The 14276-nt window shown below is 46.9% G+C and overlaps 1 protein-coding gene across 1 annotated transcript in view; it reads left to right on the forward strand.

Annotated features, from left to right (window-relative positions):
• LIMCH1 (LIM and calponin homology domains 1) overlaps nucleotides 1-14276 on the forward strand; it is a gene marked incomplete at its 5' end in the record, with an annotated part of 198638 nt that overhangs the window by 173595 nt on the left and 10767 nt on the right. Inside the window, 8 exons of the mRNA XM_081959722.1 lie at nucleotides 165-273; nucleotides 2507-2535; nucleotides 3602-3685; nucleotides 5078-5170; nucleotides 6407-6511; nucleotides 8735-8862; nucleotides 9375-9484; nucleotides 11041-11164. Of these exons, the coding sequence (XP_081815848.1) occupies nucleotides 165-273; nucleotides 2507-2535; nucleotides 3602-3685; nucleotides 5078-5170; nucleotides 6407-6511; nucleotides 8735-8862; nucleotides 9375-9484; nucleotides 11041-11164 (782 nt within the window). The remainder of the gene's footprint in view (nucleotides 1-164; nucleotides 274-2506; nucleotides 2536-3601; nucleotides 3686-5077; nucleotides 5171-6406; nucleotides 6512-8734; nucleotides 8863-9374; nucleotides 9485-11040; nucleotides 11165-14276) is intronic.

Below are 14276 nucleotides of genomic sequence, written 5' to 3' on the forward strand. Positions count from 1 at the left end.
TAGATAGATAGATAGATAGATAGATAGATAGATAGATAGATAGATAGATAGATAGATAGATGATAGATAGATTCTCAGTAAAACATAGCTCTGGTTTGAACAACTTCAGAAGAGTAGTACTACTTCGACGATGTGCTAACGATGTTCTTTATGAATTGTTCCAGGTCCAGATAGATACCTTGGAGGCTCCGAATCCAGGTGAAGACCTACCTTTTTCTCTTCCGGAGACAAGCCACGGGGCTTTGCAGGATGCTCCCCTACAAGAGCAGAAAGGTAAATTTCCTAGCTAGGCATAAACAAAGCTGCCATGTCTAGTTTCTTTCCCCAAAACCAGTTCTGAAAAACCATAAATGACGCCGTGTTTCTGCATCCAGTAGTACAAGGGTGTCAAACTGGACTTCTCTGAGGCCGGATCAGCATTGTAGTTCTCCTCCTCAGGCCAGCCCGGGTGGGAGTGGGGGCGAAGAGCGGGAGGGATACAGGACGAACGCCTCCTGTAGCACCCTCCCATGCTCCACGCCCCCTCTGCGCCCCGTTTTCAGCCTGGACGGCCTACTGCAGCACTCTGCTAGCCGGAAACAGGCAGCTCGTTTTGGCTGACAAGAGGCAAGTCCTTTGATATTCCCAGGCCAGGTCCACGGGCCAGTGTTGTGGCCCGCCAGCGGAAATGGCAGCAGATTCGGACAGTGAGGAGTTTGGGGAGGAACATGAGCCAGTCCTGGAGTCTGACGATTATCAGCGGAGTCAGACATCAGTGAGGCAGAAGAACAGCTGGAGCCTATTCCCAGAGTGCGCATGTGCAGAGTTGCCAGATGAAGGGAACAGCTGAGGAACAAGGGTCGACTTGGGAGTAAGGCCACAGGTAGACTGTGACTGGCCCTTTCCGGAGGAAATAAAAGAGGAGCGACAGGGGAGTGGAGTTTGCAGGAGGCCACGAGTCCATTCCTGCATTCTTGCCAAGTATTGCAGCGTCTGAAAGATATCGGCCTGGCCACTCTCCAAGCCTGAGAAAGGTCGGTAATTGTGAATTATCTTGAATGACTGTGAGCCGGGACTTCACCTGAGAGGAATATACTGTAAATTAAATAAAAGGGGTTTATCGGGACGAGGACTCGGTTTCCTGCTGCTGGGGAAGCCTAGGTCAACACAGCCAGATCTAAGCAGCCCGTAGGGCACCTCTGGCCTGCGGGCCTTAAGTTTGACACCCCTGCCGTAGTGGCGTCTGCTTGAAACCAAAACGCCACCAGATTCTGTCGCCGTTGTTGTCTTTGTTTATGCCAGGGGTGTCCAAACTTGGGAACTTTAAGACTTGTGGACTTCAACTCCCAGAATTCCCCAGCCAGCATGGCTGGCTGGGGAATTCTGGGAGTTGAAGTCCACAAGTCTTAAAGTTCCCAAGTTTGGACACCCCTGGTTTATGCAAAGAGTGACAAATCAGACCAGACAAGACTTCACTAGTGTTTTTTGACAAGGTTTCCTTTTTTTAACCATGAATATTATCGTCTTCGTTGTTTCAAATGGTTTGGTCATTTTGGAAACTGTAAAATCGGCACGCTTGTTGAACATTTAAAGAGAATATATATTTAATTACCGTAAATCTTTTTCCCTCAAAAAAGAGGCTGAAAATCTAGGTGCGTCTTATACACAGAATTCAGCATTTTTTACCTCCCGAAACCCCATCCCCTTCACCAAAATGACCATGCATTGCCTTTAGGAGGCTTCCAGAGTGCTCCTGGGAGCTGGGGAGGGCGTTTTTTGCTCACTTTTGCCCCCCACAGTCCCCAGGAGCACTCTATAAGCCTCTTAAGGTCTATTCATGCCCTTTAAAAAAAAATGGGCCCGTTTTTGCGAAAAACGGGCCATTTTTGGGAGGTTTGCAGAGTGCAAAAACTTTGTATTTTAATTTGCCTCTTCAAAACCTTGGTGTGTCTTATACTCTGAAAAATACGGTATCCATGTATTAACAGCAGTTAGAATTGTATTTGCACACTATTGGAAAAGTGAAGAGATTCCTACTGAAGAGAAGGGGATTAGGAAAATATTGGAATGTGCAGAAATGAATAGACTAACATTAGCACTTAAGGAAAAGGAACAAACTGATTATTATATGAAATGGGAAGCATTTTACAAATGGTTGGAGAATAAAAAAGAAATTGGGAATAAAGGAAGAACACAATAAGAATAGAGAATACATTAAGATAAATATAAGAATAAAATGACAACTGATAACATGAGTATGGTGAGAATAATTATGTTTAAAGTTATTATTGTATTTTTTTAGAAGATATGTTATGAAGGAAATGAAGAGCTAAACAATGTATAATTGTTCAATGTGTTATAATATGTGGAAGGATGTTACACAGAAATATTTGCACCCAGACCACACACTGTAAGGACAGATGAAATGTTTGTACTTTTAAAATTGAAAATCAATTTTAAAAACTTAAAAAAAAACATTTAACAGGTTTAAAAGTTTTAATTTTAGCTGTTTTTCTTTTTTCTGCAGCCGCCGCTGAGAACAGGGACACATCAAACGTACGTTGATCTTACTGGACGTCTTGAAATGTCTTATGAGAATTTTTGACAGATTTTAAGCAATTTAATTTTTATCCGGTATCGTGTGTTTGATCAGGGCTGAACTTATGGTTACTTTGAACTTGTTAAGTTAGCCTACAAGCAGATCTTGACCAAGGACTACAAAGCCTGCCCATTACAAGTCACAAGTTGTGACGGTCCTTAAGCGAGGTGATTGCGTGTCTCCTCTGTGGATGCCCCCCCTACCAGTTTTGATATGTTGCAGATAGTCCTCAACTTATGACCACAGTTTCCACTGCTAAACCTTTATGAAGTGAGTTTTGCCCCATTTTATGTCCTTCCTGGCCACAGTTATTTATGTCAAACAAAAATGAGAACAAGAATAAAAGGAGAAAAAATATATAAAAATACAATGACAGGGACAAGAGGCACTTTAGTGTACTTATGCACTATTCTCCGTACCGAAAACTACAAAATACGATTGTCCAGGAAGAAGGATCAGCCAAGGAGGGGTTTACAAACCTACCTGTAGACCAGGGATGTCAAACTCAAGGCCCGGGGCCCCAGATCCGGCCCACGGGAAGCTTAGATCCGGTGCGCCAGGCTGCCTTGGAAACAGCAAAAGTCCGGTCTGCAGTGCCTCTGCCAGAGAAAACAGAGTTCGGGAGGGCTCCATTTTCGTTGGCAGAGAGCTGCAGGAGATTGTCCCAGCCAAAAACAGAGCTTGTGAGGACTTCACGTCCCGTCCCCCTGGACCCTGAGCTCCATTTTCTCTGGCAGAGGGCTGCAGGAGGCCGTCTCGGCCAAAAACAGAACTCAGAAGTCCGTTTTCACCGGCAGAGCGCCTGGGCTACCACAGCCACCCCCGACACGAGTGATGAAAAGCTGGCCACGCCCACCCTGGCCACGCCTCCCTCCCGACGTCAAACACAACCCTGATGCCATCAATGAAATCAAGTTTGACACCCCTGCTATAAGATAACTTGGAAGGATTTGGGGTTAAAATATGCAGGGGCGGGGCTGCATTATATGCTGCTAATTGTATATTTGATCAAACTTATTGAAGCGTTCGACTTGCTGGTCTTGGGATCCGGAAGAAGAACGTAGGCGCCAGGAACGGTGGCAGCAGGAACAGGAACGGCTACTTCAGGTAGATCCGGGTTTTGATTCGTTTTTCTGATATATGCTTACTAGCTGTACACCCATGCTTCACCACGAAACTATGTGATCGGGCAATGCAGAAGAAATCCGGTTCAATCTGTTGGCTCAGTGATTAAACACATAAGGAAATATCGCTCCCGCCACCTTGAATCCAGAAGCAGTTCCATAGCTGGAGGGCGTAGACTTTTTGGTGAGTTAGCGACATTTAGTACTGTAAGGAGCCCCAGGCCGCTCCTGAGTGAAGGAGAACCGTAAAGCCTACAAACTTGAAATTCATCACGTATGTTCTTCTTGGCTTCTAGGTGCTTGCTAAGAAAGGATTTGTCGAAATGACCATCAGATCATTAGTATTTCTTATACACTAATTAAAACGCTCTGATGCTAAGGAGCTCTACTCCCCCTCCCCACCTGAAAAGAACTCTGTTCCAACTGCCAGTTGCCTCACATTCTGTTGCCTCAGTTCAAACTGGCAGACGTTCCACTCCTTCACTCATGAGCGGTCTGGGGCTCCTTACAGTATGAAACTTTGGTACCTCACCAAAATGTCTACGCCATCCGCTTATGGAACTGCTTCCGGATTCAAGGCGGCGGGAGCGATATTCCCTTATATGTTTCAGTCACCGAGCGCCACTGAGCCAACGGATTGAACCGGAGTGAACCAGATTTCTCCTGCATTGCCCGATCACATAGTTTCGTCGCGAAGCACGGGTATCCAGCTAGTATACTATAATTACCATGTATATGTAAATGTTAGTGGAAAGATTACGATTATGTATATTTAAATAGTCTTGTTATTGGTATTATGTATAAAGTGCATCGACCCAGACAAGACACTGTCCACTAAGCAGTTATGGGTGTTTAAGAAAAAACTTTAAATAAAATTATATAAAAAACATTTTTAAAAAAGAGAAAGTTTTGAAAGAAACCTTTACTAGGAGCTCTTCCATAGATCCAGCTACCACAGTTCCACCGCATTGGGCCAGGATCGGGGGTGGGTTTGGGTGAAATAGATGTTAATTTTAATCTGGTTCGCCGAACCGCTAGTTGCAAGGACTGGCTGGTCCTGCCCACCCAGAGCTGCCCTTCCCAGGAGTCTCCACGTGGCCCGTTCCTCATGCCAGGTAAGTCAGGGCCCACGCGGAGGCTGTGGGAAGATAAAAAATAGGCCTCCTGGAAGCTTCCGGAGCCTGGGGGAGGCTGTTTTCGCCTTCCCAGAGGCTCAAGGGAAGCTTCTGGGGCCAGGTGGGGGTGAAGGAGGCCATGCCCACCATGGCCACGCCCACTCGGCAAACGGGCAGGGAACTGATCGCTAACATTTTTCAGTCCCACCCCTGGCCAGGATTCCTGCTTTACAGCTTGTGTTGCTCTACTCTTTTCTTAGGAAAGGTACCAGAAAGAGCAGGAGAAGTTGAAAAAAGAGTGGGAAAAGGCACAGAAGGAAGTGGAAGAAGAGGAACGCAAATATTATGAAGAGGTACGAAGCCCGAGATGTGATTGGGGGCGGGGAGGGGGGGCGTGTGTCTCCAACTCAGTACACACCCTTGCCCTTTTGAGCTTTTGTAATTTTATTCCCAAAAGTGTTTTAATTTTTTCTCCCCTTTTTAAAATTTATTTTCTAGAAGGTTGGTCTGAACACATTTGAATTATGTGCAGTTGGTCCTCGACTTACAACAGTTCATTTAGTGACCGTTCAAAACTACAACGGCACTGGAAAAACTGACTTATGGCCGTTTTTCACAGTTAGGACCTTAGTTGCATCCCCACGATCATCTAACTAAAATTCAGGTGCTTGGCAACCGGTTCGTACTTATGACCGTTGCTGTGTCCCAAGCGATTCCCTTTTGTGACCTTCCAAGAAGCAAAATCAATGGGGAAGCCAAGATTCACTTAACAACCGGGTTGCCAACTTTTCAACCTCAGCGATTCACTTTGCAGCTGTGGCCAGGAAAGTCGTAAAAGAGAGCAAAGCTCACTGAACAAATGTCCCACTTAATGACAGAAAATTAGGGTTCAGCTGCGGTCGTAAGTTGAGGACTACTTATAGTGTCCCAAAGGTGCTTTTTGAAGAGGCAACTCTTCAAAAGTCAAGGGAGGATTTACAGTCACAGACCTTATCTGACTTGGAGAGCTGCCAGGCCGATCTCTGCAAAACTTGGCAAGGAGTCTCAGAGAGTCACGAATCGATTAAGCGAACGAATTGTCTCCTGCAAACTCCATTCCCCTTTCGCTCCTCTTTTATGTCCTCTGGGAGGGTCCATTCACCGTCCACCTGTGGCCTTACTCCCAGGTCGACCCCTGTTCTTTAGCTGTTCCCTTTGTCTGGCAACTCTGCACATGCGCACCCTGGGAACAGGCTCCAGCTGTTCTTCCGCCTCACTGATGCCTGACTCCGAAGGCAACTGATAACTGTCAGACGGCCCTGGCCCCCTCTCTGCCTCTGACACAGAGCCCTCATCAGAGCCTTCCCCAGACTCCAGGACTGGCCCAGGTTCCTCCCCAACCTCCTCACTGTCCGAACCTGGTGGGCCCCAACACCATGCCTGGAAGTTGAGTCATTTCCCTGCTTATCCAAGTAGCGAAGAAGCTGTCCGAAGAAGCCACTTGGATAAGCAGTGAAGTGTTTCAAATGAAAGAAGTCCTCAACTTCCAGACAACTCCACTTGGGTGTCTTGAGAATCTTCATGGACTTTGACCATCTTCTCTTCTTTAGGAACGCAAGATCCTGGAGGATACCCTAGTGCCATTCATGCTGGCTTCAAGCTCGGCGGAGCCCCTGTCTACGTCGTCTTCTCTGACCGATGGCAACAGAACTATGGTGCGTCCGCAAGAGGAGCTTAAGGCTAAAACGGGTGATGGCCCCAAAATATAAGCTTTTCTAAGACGATGCCTTATAGAATATGGTGGCGCAGTGGTTAGAATGCAGTATTGCAGGCTAACTCTGCTGGCTGCCAGGAGTTTGATCCTGGTCAGCTCAAGGTTGACTCAGCCTTCCATCCTTCCCAGGTTGGTCAAATGAGGACCCAGATTGTTGGGGGCAAGAGGCTGACTCTGTAAACCGTTTAGAGGGCTGTAAAGCACTGCGAAGCGGTATATAAGTCTAAGTGCTATTGCTAGCCCCTTTCCTTCCCTCCCTCCCTCCCTCCTTCCTTCCTTCCTTCCCTCCCTCCCTCCTTCCTTCCTTCCTTCCCTCCCTCCCTCCCTCCCTCCTTCCTTCTTCTTTCCTTCCCAGTGGTTAGAATGTAGTATTGCAGGCTAACTCTGCCGGCTGCCAGGAATTCAATCCTGGCCAGGCTCAAGGTTGACTCAGCCTTCCATCCTTCCCAGGTTGGTCAAATGAGGACCCAGATTGTTGGGGGCAAAAGGCTGACTCTGTAAACCACTTAAGAGAGGCGTGTAAAGCGGTATATAAGTCTAAGTGCTATTGCTAGCCCCTTTCCTTCTCTCCCCCCCTCCCTCCTTCCTTCCTTCCTTCCTTCCCTCCCTCCCTCCCTCCTTCCTTCCTTCCTTCCTTCCTTCCTTCCTTCCTTCCTTCCTTCCTTCCCTCCCTCCCTCCTTCCTTCCTTCCTTCCTTCCTTCCCTCCCTCCCAGTGGTTAGAATGCAGTATTGCAGGCTAACTCTGCTGGCTGCCAGGAATTCAATCCTGACCGGGCTCAAGGTCGACTCAGCCTTTTATCCTTCCGAGGTGGGTAAAATGAGGACCCAGATTGTTGGGGGTAAAAGGCTGACTCTGCAAACCGCTTAGAGAGGGCTGTAAAAGCACTGTGAAGCAGTATATAAGTCCAAGTGCTATTGCTATAAAGCTTTTATTTTAACCTAGCCTTTAAGAAAAACTGATGTGAAGAGCGGTTGAAAAACTGGGGATTTCTAGTCTAAAAAAGAGAATACTAAGGATGACGTGATAGCAGTCATCCAATATTTGAGGGGCTGCCATAGAAAAGAGGAGGTCAACTTATTCTCCAGAGCACAAGAAGACAGAACAAGAAGCAATGGATGGAAACTAATCAAGGAGAGAAGCAACCTAGAACTAAGGAGAAACTTTCTGACAGTGAGGACAATTAACCAGTGGAACAGCTTGCCACCAGAAATTGTGGGTGCTGCATCACTAGAGTTTGACATTCCTGGTGTAGGATTTCTTGTCTGAGCAGAGAATGCAACTAGAAGACTTCCAAAATCCCTTCCGACTCTGCAATTCTGTGGACATTCTGATACTTGTCAAAAACAGAATTTAATATTTTTTCTTCCCCATAGGAGCCTAGAGTCACTGAACGGGAGTGGGCGGCTATATAAATCCTATAAATAAATTAATTAATTAAAGTACTATCTTGTTGTTTCCAAATGTTGTTTTATGATGGAATTTTTCTAGCAGGGAGACTGACTTTTCATCTGTCATCTATCTATCATCTATCTATCTATCTATCTATCTATCTATCTATCTATCTATCTATCTATCTGTCTATCATCATCTAACAATACAATATAATACAATTGCAATACAATACAATACAATACAATACAATACAATAGCAGAGTTGGAAGGGACCTTGGAGGTCTTCTAGTCCAACCCCATCTTCTTAAAGACTTCCAGTGTTGGGGCATTCACAACTTCTGGAGGCAAGCTGTTCCACTGATTAATTGTTCTAACTGTCAGGAAATTTCTCCTCACTTCTAAGTTGCTTTTAAACAATATTTCTAAGTTGCTTTTAAATGATTCCCCCCCCTCCAATTCTTCAACCGTCAATAAGTATTGCAAATCTCCTCTAATTATTGGTATTAGTTGTTGGGAAATGCAGGGCGATTGTGATCAACGTTTGACCTCTAGAGCCAATCGTTTGCTTTGCGTTAAAGAAATCTGACTTACGGGCCAATTTTAGACTTTGCATAGTTTTAAGTTTAATAAGACGATAAATGAGATTGAATTCTTAGATAGGATACCAAATTGTGGTTTTACAGGCTTAGCTCTTGTAGCAGTAGGCGTTAAGACCACTGAGAGAAAGATGTCATCCCTCTGAGGTAAACCTTATATATTTATTTCGGTAGAATTTGATAGATCTAAGTTACTCGGAAGACGATAAGAAGCCAAATGAAGAGGCAAAACTGAAGACGTTATTCCATGAACAAGATGGCGCAAAATATAAGGAATGTCAACCGCGAGAGGAGAACTCAAGGTGCGTAAGAAAAAAAGAAATTTCAAAAGGGACGTGTCTGAGGAAAAATGTAGGAGCGAAGGAGAACCGTGAGAGGAGAGATGGACATTTGGTTTAGGATAAGATGGAGAAAGAAGGGACGTGGTGGCTCAGTGGCTAAGACGTTGAGCTTGTCGATCAAAAAGCTTGGCTGTTTGGCAGTTCGAATCCCGGGTGCCATGTAACAGAGTGAGCTCCCGTGACTTGTCCCAGCTTCTGCCAACCTAGCAGTTCGAAAGCACGTAAAAAATGCAAGTAGAAAAACAGGAACCACCTTTGGTGGGAAGGGAACAGCGTTCCGTGCGCCTTTGGCATTGAGTCATGCCAGCCACATGACCATGGAGACGTCTTCGGACAGCGCTGGCTCTTCGGCTTTGAAACGGAGATGAGCACCGCCCCCTAGAGTTAGGAACAAGTACCACATATGTGTGAGAGGAAGCTTTACCTTTATTTTCACCTTTCCACTTTTCTACAATTTATTTTCTGCTCTTCAGCACGGTGAATAAGGAAGAATATCTCGATGGCCTGAATTGGAGACAGAAAGATGAAATTCCCACCCCAGAACGCAGATCTCCCAACAACATGTCTTTGCCGTTATGCCCAGGTCAGTGGTAGCTTTATGCCTGTGCTTTAAAAAAAAAAACCTTGAAAATATCAAAGTTTTGGCTTTTTAACTACTGATCTTGTTTTGTCCTCACTGGTGTTGCATCCTCCCTGGTGGGAACGAAATGTATGAATTTTTGCACCAAGTAGAACGTACTTCTAGAGCTGTAAAATGCAGACTTAAAACATGGAAATGTCAACGGTAAATTAAGTACACTTTATGAAACATGCTAGCATGCTTTTTGGATTCCTTTTCTTTCTTTCTTTCTTTCTTTCTTTCTTTCTTTCTTTCTTTCTTTCTTTCTTTCTTTCTTTCTTTCTTTCTTTCTTTCTTTCTTTCTTTAGCTCGTCTTAGCGATAGGTCTATTTCCACCCTTAAAAGACAAAATAGTTCAATTCTGTACAATTTTGAAAAGGCCTGCTCCTCTTCCTTCTTTTTCTTCCTCCTTTCTTTTTCTCTTATCCTTCGCCTTCTCTTTCTTTCTTCCTCCTCTTCTCTTTCTTTCTTTCTATTTTTCTCTCTCCCAGTCTTTCTCTCTGTCTGTCTCTCCCATCAATCTCATTCGTCGCCTCACCTCCTCTTCTCTTTTCTTTCTTTCTTTCCCTTCCTTTCTCTCTCTCCCTCTCTTTCTTTCTGTCTCTGTCTCTTCCATCCTCCTTCTTTCCCTTCCATTATTTTGTTCCTCCTTCCTTCCTTTCTTTCTCTCCTTTTCTCTCCCTCTCTTTCTGTCTCTTCCATTAATCTCATTTTTCCCTCCCATCCTCTTGTTTCTCCCCCTTTCTTTCTTTCTTTCTTTCTTTCTTTCTTTCTTTCTTTCTTTCTTTCTTTTTCTTCCTTTCTCTTTTTCCCTCTCATTCTTTCTGTCTCTCTCTTCCATCAATCTCATTCTTTCCCTCCCATCCTCTTGTTCCTCCTCTTTTTTCTTTTTTTCTTTCTTTGTCTTCCTTTCTCTCCCTCTTTCTTTCTGTCTCTGTCTCTTCCATCAATCTCATTTTTCCCTCCCATCCTTTTGTTCCTTTTCTTTCTTTCTTTCTTTCTTTCTTTTTCTTTCTTTCTTTCTTTTTCTTTCTTTCTTTTTCTTTCTTTCTTCCTCCCTCCCTCTCTGTCTCCATCTCCGTCTCTTCCATCCTTCTTTCCTTCCCATCTTCTTGTTCCTCCTCTTTTCTTTCCTTCCTTCCTTCTTTCTTTCTTGCTTTCTCTTCCTTTCTCCCTCTCTTTCTTTCGATCTATGTCTCTTCCATCAATCTCATTTTTCCCTCCCATCCTCTTGTTCTCTTTCTTTCTTTCTTTCTTTCTTTTTCTTTCTTCCTCCCTCCCTCCCTCCCTCCCTCTCTGTCTCCATCTCTGTCTCTCCCATCCTTCTTTCCTTCCCATCCTCCTGCTCCTCTTCCTCCTCTTTCTTTCCCTTCCACCCTTTTCCTCCTCTTTCCTTTCCCTCCCTCCTCCTCCTCCTCCTCCTCCTCCTCCTGCTGTATAACTATGCAGAGGTCAAGACTTGTTTTCCTTATGAACTGCTCTGTGCATCTCATTCCCTAACTTAAAATCCTCCCCTTCAGATGTGCTGTGGAAGCAGCCGCTACCAGCCGAACAAAGCCCTTGCATTTCGGACATCAGACAAAAAGATTCACAGCCGGGATATAATTTGGGCCAGCCAGACAGTTCCCCAAAAGAAGTTAGGCGGTAAGTGCATTTTGAACGTTTTGGTTTGATGCTGGGCAGCTTATAAACATTTAATTTATAGCAGAACTGACATCAGGCAGATAGTTAGTAGAAATGGCACATCTTAGATTGAGGATGTAACACATCAGAAACTGGACGAGAGATTGCAGAATTGAATGCAGCCAATTTGTTTAGTTTATTTACTGATTTATTTTTCAAGAATTCAGGTACATGGATTAAACATCAGAGGAGAGGGCTGCTCAACATTAACCCTAAATTTAGCCAGCATTGCTTAGATGCAACTGAATTTTCTAATTCCATTTCCATCTGATTTGAGGCCAGATTAGATTGATTAAATTAGGTTAGGTTTATTAAGGTTTATTAAATTTATAGACCGCCCCCTCTCCCCGCAGGGACTCGGGGCGGTGTACAGACCGTTCATATATAAAAACAACAAAAACATGACATAAAACACCAGACAGAACAACGCAAACATACAGTCTGTATATATAACCCAAACTAATTAAATAATTAAAACAATTCTAAAACCAATTTAAAACCCCAAAATTTAAAATTTAAAAAGCCATTCAGGAAGGTCAGTAGTGAGTGTTACTTGTAATTACAATTAGGCCAGGCCGGCTAGTCGAAACAGGTGGGTCTTGAGTTTCTTACGGAAGGAGCGGAGGTCCAAGGTAGTTCTAATATCGGGGGGAAGGTCATTCCAGAGGGTTGGGCCCATCACAGAGAAGGCCCTACTCCTAGGCACCGCCCGCCCGCACTGCTTAGCGGAAGGTACCCGGAGGAGCCCCTCTCTGTGAGAGCGGATTGGTCGCAGGGATGTGTAGGGTAGAATGCGATCCCGCAGGTAACTAGGTCCCGAGCCATGGAGCGCTTTAAAGATGACAATCAGCACCTTGAAACGCACCCGAAAAGCCACAGGCAGCCAGTGCAGCTCGCACAGGAACGGTGTTACATGGGAGTACCTAGTACTCCCCATAATAGCCCGCGCGGCTGCATTCTGAACCAGCTGGAGCCTTCGGGTGCATCTCAAGGGGAGCCCCATGTAGAGAGCATTGCAGTAATCAAGACGGGAAGTCACCAGGGCCTGAGTGACTGTGCGAAGGGCGTCCCGCTCTAGTAGGGGGCGCAATTGGCGCACCAGGCGAACCTGGTGGAACGCCCCCCTAGCCACGGCTGTCACATGATCCTCTAGCGACAGCCGGGAATCTAGGAGGACGCCCAAATTGCGTGCCCTATCCACCGGGGGCAATTGTTCCCCCCCGATGGCCAGAGATGGAACACACTGGCTAAAGCGGGGTGCCGGTAGCCACAGCCACTCCGTCTTGGAAGGGTTGAGCCTGAGTCTGTTGTCACCCATCCAGACCCGGACGGCTTCCAGACACCGGGACATCACCTCGACGGCTTCGTTGGGGTGGTTCGGGGTAGAGATATATAGCTGAGTGTCATCTGCATACAGATGGCACTCAACCCCGAATCCTCGAATGATCTCGCCCAGAGGTTTCATGTATGTGTTGAACAGGAGAGGTGAGAGGACCAACCCCTGTGACACCCCACACGTGAGCGGCCTCAGGGTCGACCTCTGCTCCCCCGTCAACACACATTGCGTCCGACCGGAGAGGAAGGAGGAGAACCACCGCAAAACGCTGCCCCTCACTCCCATCCCCTCCAGCCGAAGCAGTAGGATACCATGGTCGATGGTATCGAAAGCCGCTGAGAGATCTAACAGGACTAGGATGGAGGAACAACCCCCATCCTTCGCCCTCCAGAGATCATCCACCAACGCGACCAAAGCCGTCTCAGTGCTGTGGCCGGGCCGAAAACCGGACTGGCGCGGGTCTAGATAAATAATTTCCTCCAGGTGTCGAGGGAACTGTTGCGCCACCACACTCTCAACAACCTTCGCTAAGAAGGGAAGGTTGGAGACAGGACGATAATTGGCTAACTCTACTGGGTCCAGAGAAGGCCTCTTAAGTAGGGGCCTCACCACCGCCTCTTTCAAGGCGGCTGGTAGGAACCCCTCCCTCAGCGAGGCGTTCACCAGTCCCAGGAGCCAGTCTCGTGTGACCTCCCAGGCTGCCAGTACAAGCCAGGAGGGACACGGGTCCAATAAACATGTGGTGGCCCGCAGTCGCCCGCGTAGCCTGTCCATATCCTCGGCAGCAACAGAGTCAAACTCCTCCCAGAGTGGTACCTCAAGACTCGCCTCCGGTGTCTCCCCAGGATCACTGAAGGGGACCCATTCACTCCGGATCTGAGCGATTTTGTCCTGCAGATTTTCTCCAAATTCCTCTGCCCTACCCTGCAAAGGGGCTTCCCGCGGCCTCTGTGAAAGGAGGGAGCGGGTCACCCGAAACAGGGCGGCAGGGCGGTTTTCTGCAGACGCAATAAGGGTGGCGTAATATCGACATTTAGCCACCCTTAGTGCCACAAGGTAGGTCCGTAAATGGCCTCTTACCTGTGTTCGGTCAGATTCGGCGCGAGAGGATCTCCATCTGCTCTCTAGGTGTCTCTTGTGGCGCTTCATCACACTCAGCTCCTCGGTGAACCAAGGGGCCAGGGTGGTTCGCTGCCACCGGAGAGGCCGCAAGGGCGCCACCTGGTCCAAGGCCCCAGCCGCCGCACTATTCCATGCGGCCACCAGGTCCTCCGTCCGGGAGCGGGTCAGGGCTACAGGAAGTGGCCCAAGCTCCGTCTGGAACCTGTCAGGTTCCATCAGTCGCCTGGGGCGGAACCATCTAAGATCTTCTGGTTCCGCCTCCCCGCAATGGGGGGTAGCGTCAGGGAAGTCGAGTCGGAGAAGCGAGTGATCTGACCATGACAGGGGAGTAATAACCAGATCCCCTATTCCCAGATCACTCTTCCATCGACCAGAGATAAAAACAAGGTCCAGCATGTGGCCTCCCTCGTGTGTGGGGCCCTGAATTATTTGGATCAGGTCCAAGGCTGTCATGGAAGCCATGAACTCCCGAGCTACCTCGGATGATTCACCCGTCGATGGCAGGTTGAAGTCCCCCATAACTAATAGTCTGGGGGTCTCAACCGCCACCTCCGCAATCACCTCGAGGAGCTCTGGCAGGGCCGCTGATGCATAGCGAGGAGCCAAGTATGCAAT

The sequence above is a fragment of the Natrix helvetica genome (assembly GCF_964273705.1).
Source record: "Natrix helvetica genome assembly, chromosome: 7".
In the NCBI taxonomy this organism is placed as follows: Eukaryota; Metazoa; Chordata; class Lepidosauria; order Squamata; family Natricidae; genus Natrix; species Natrix helvetica.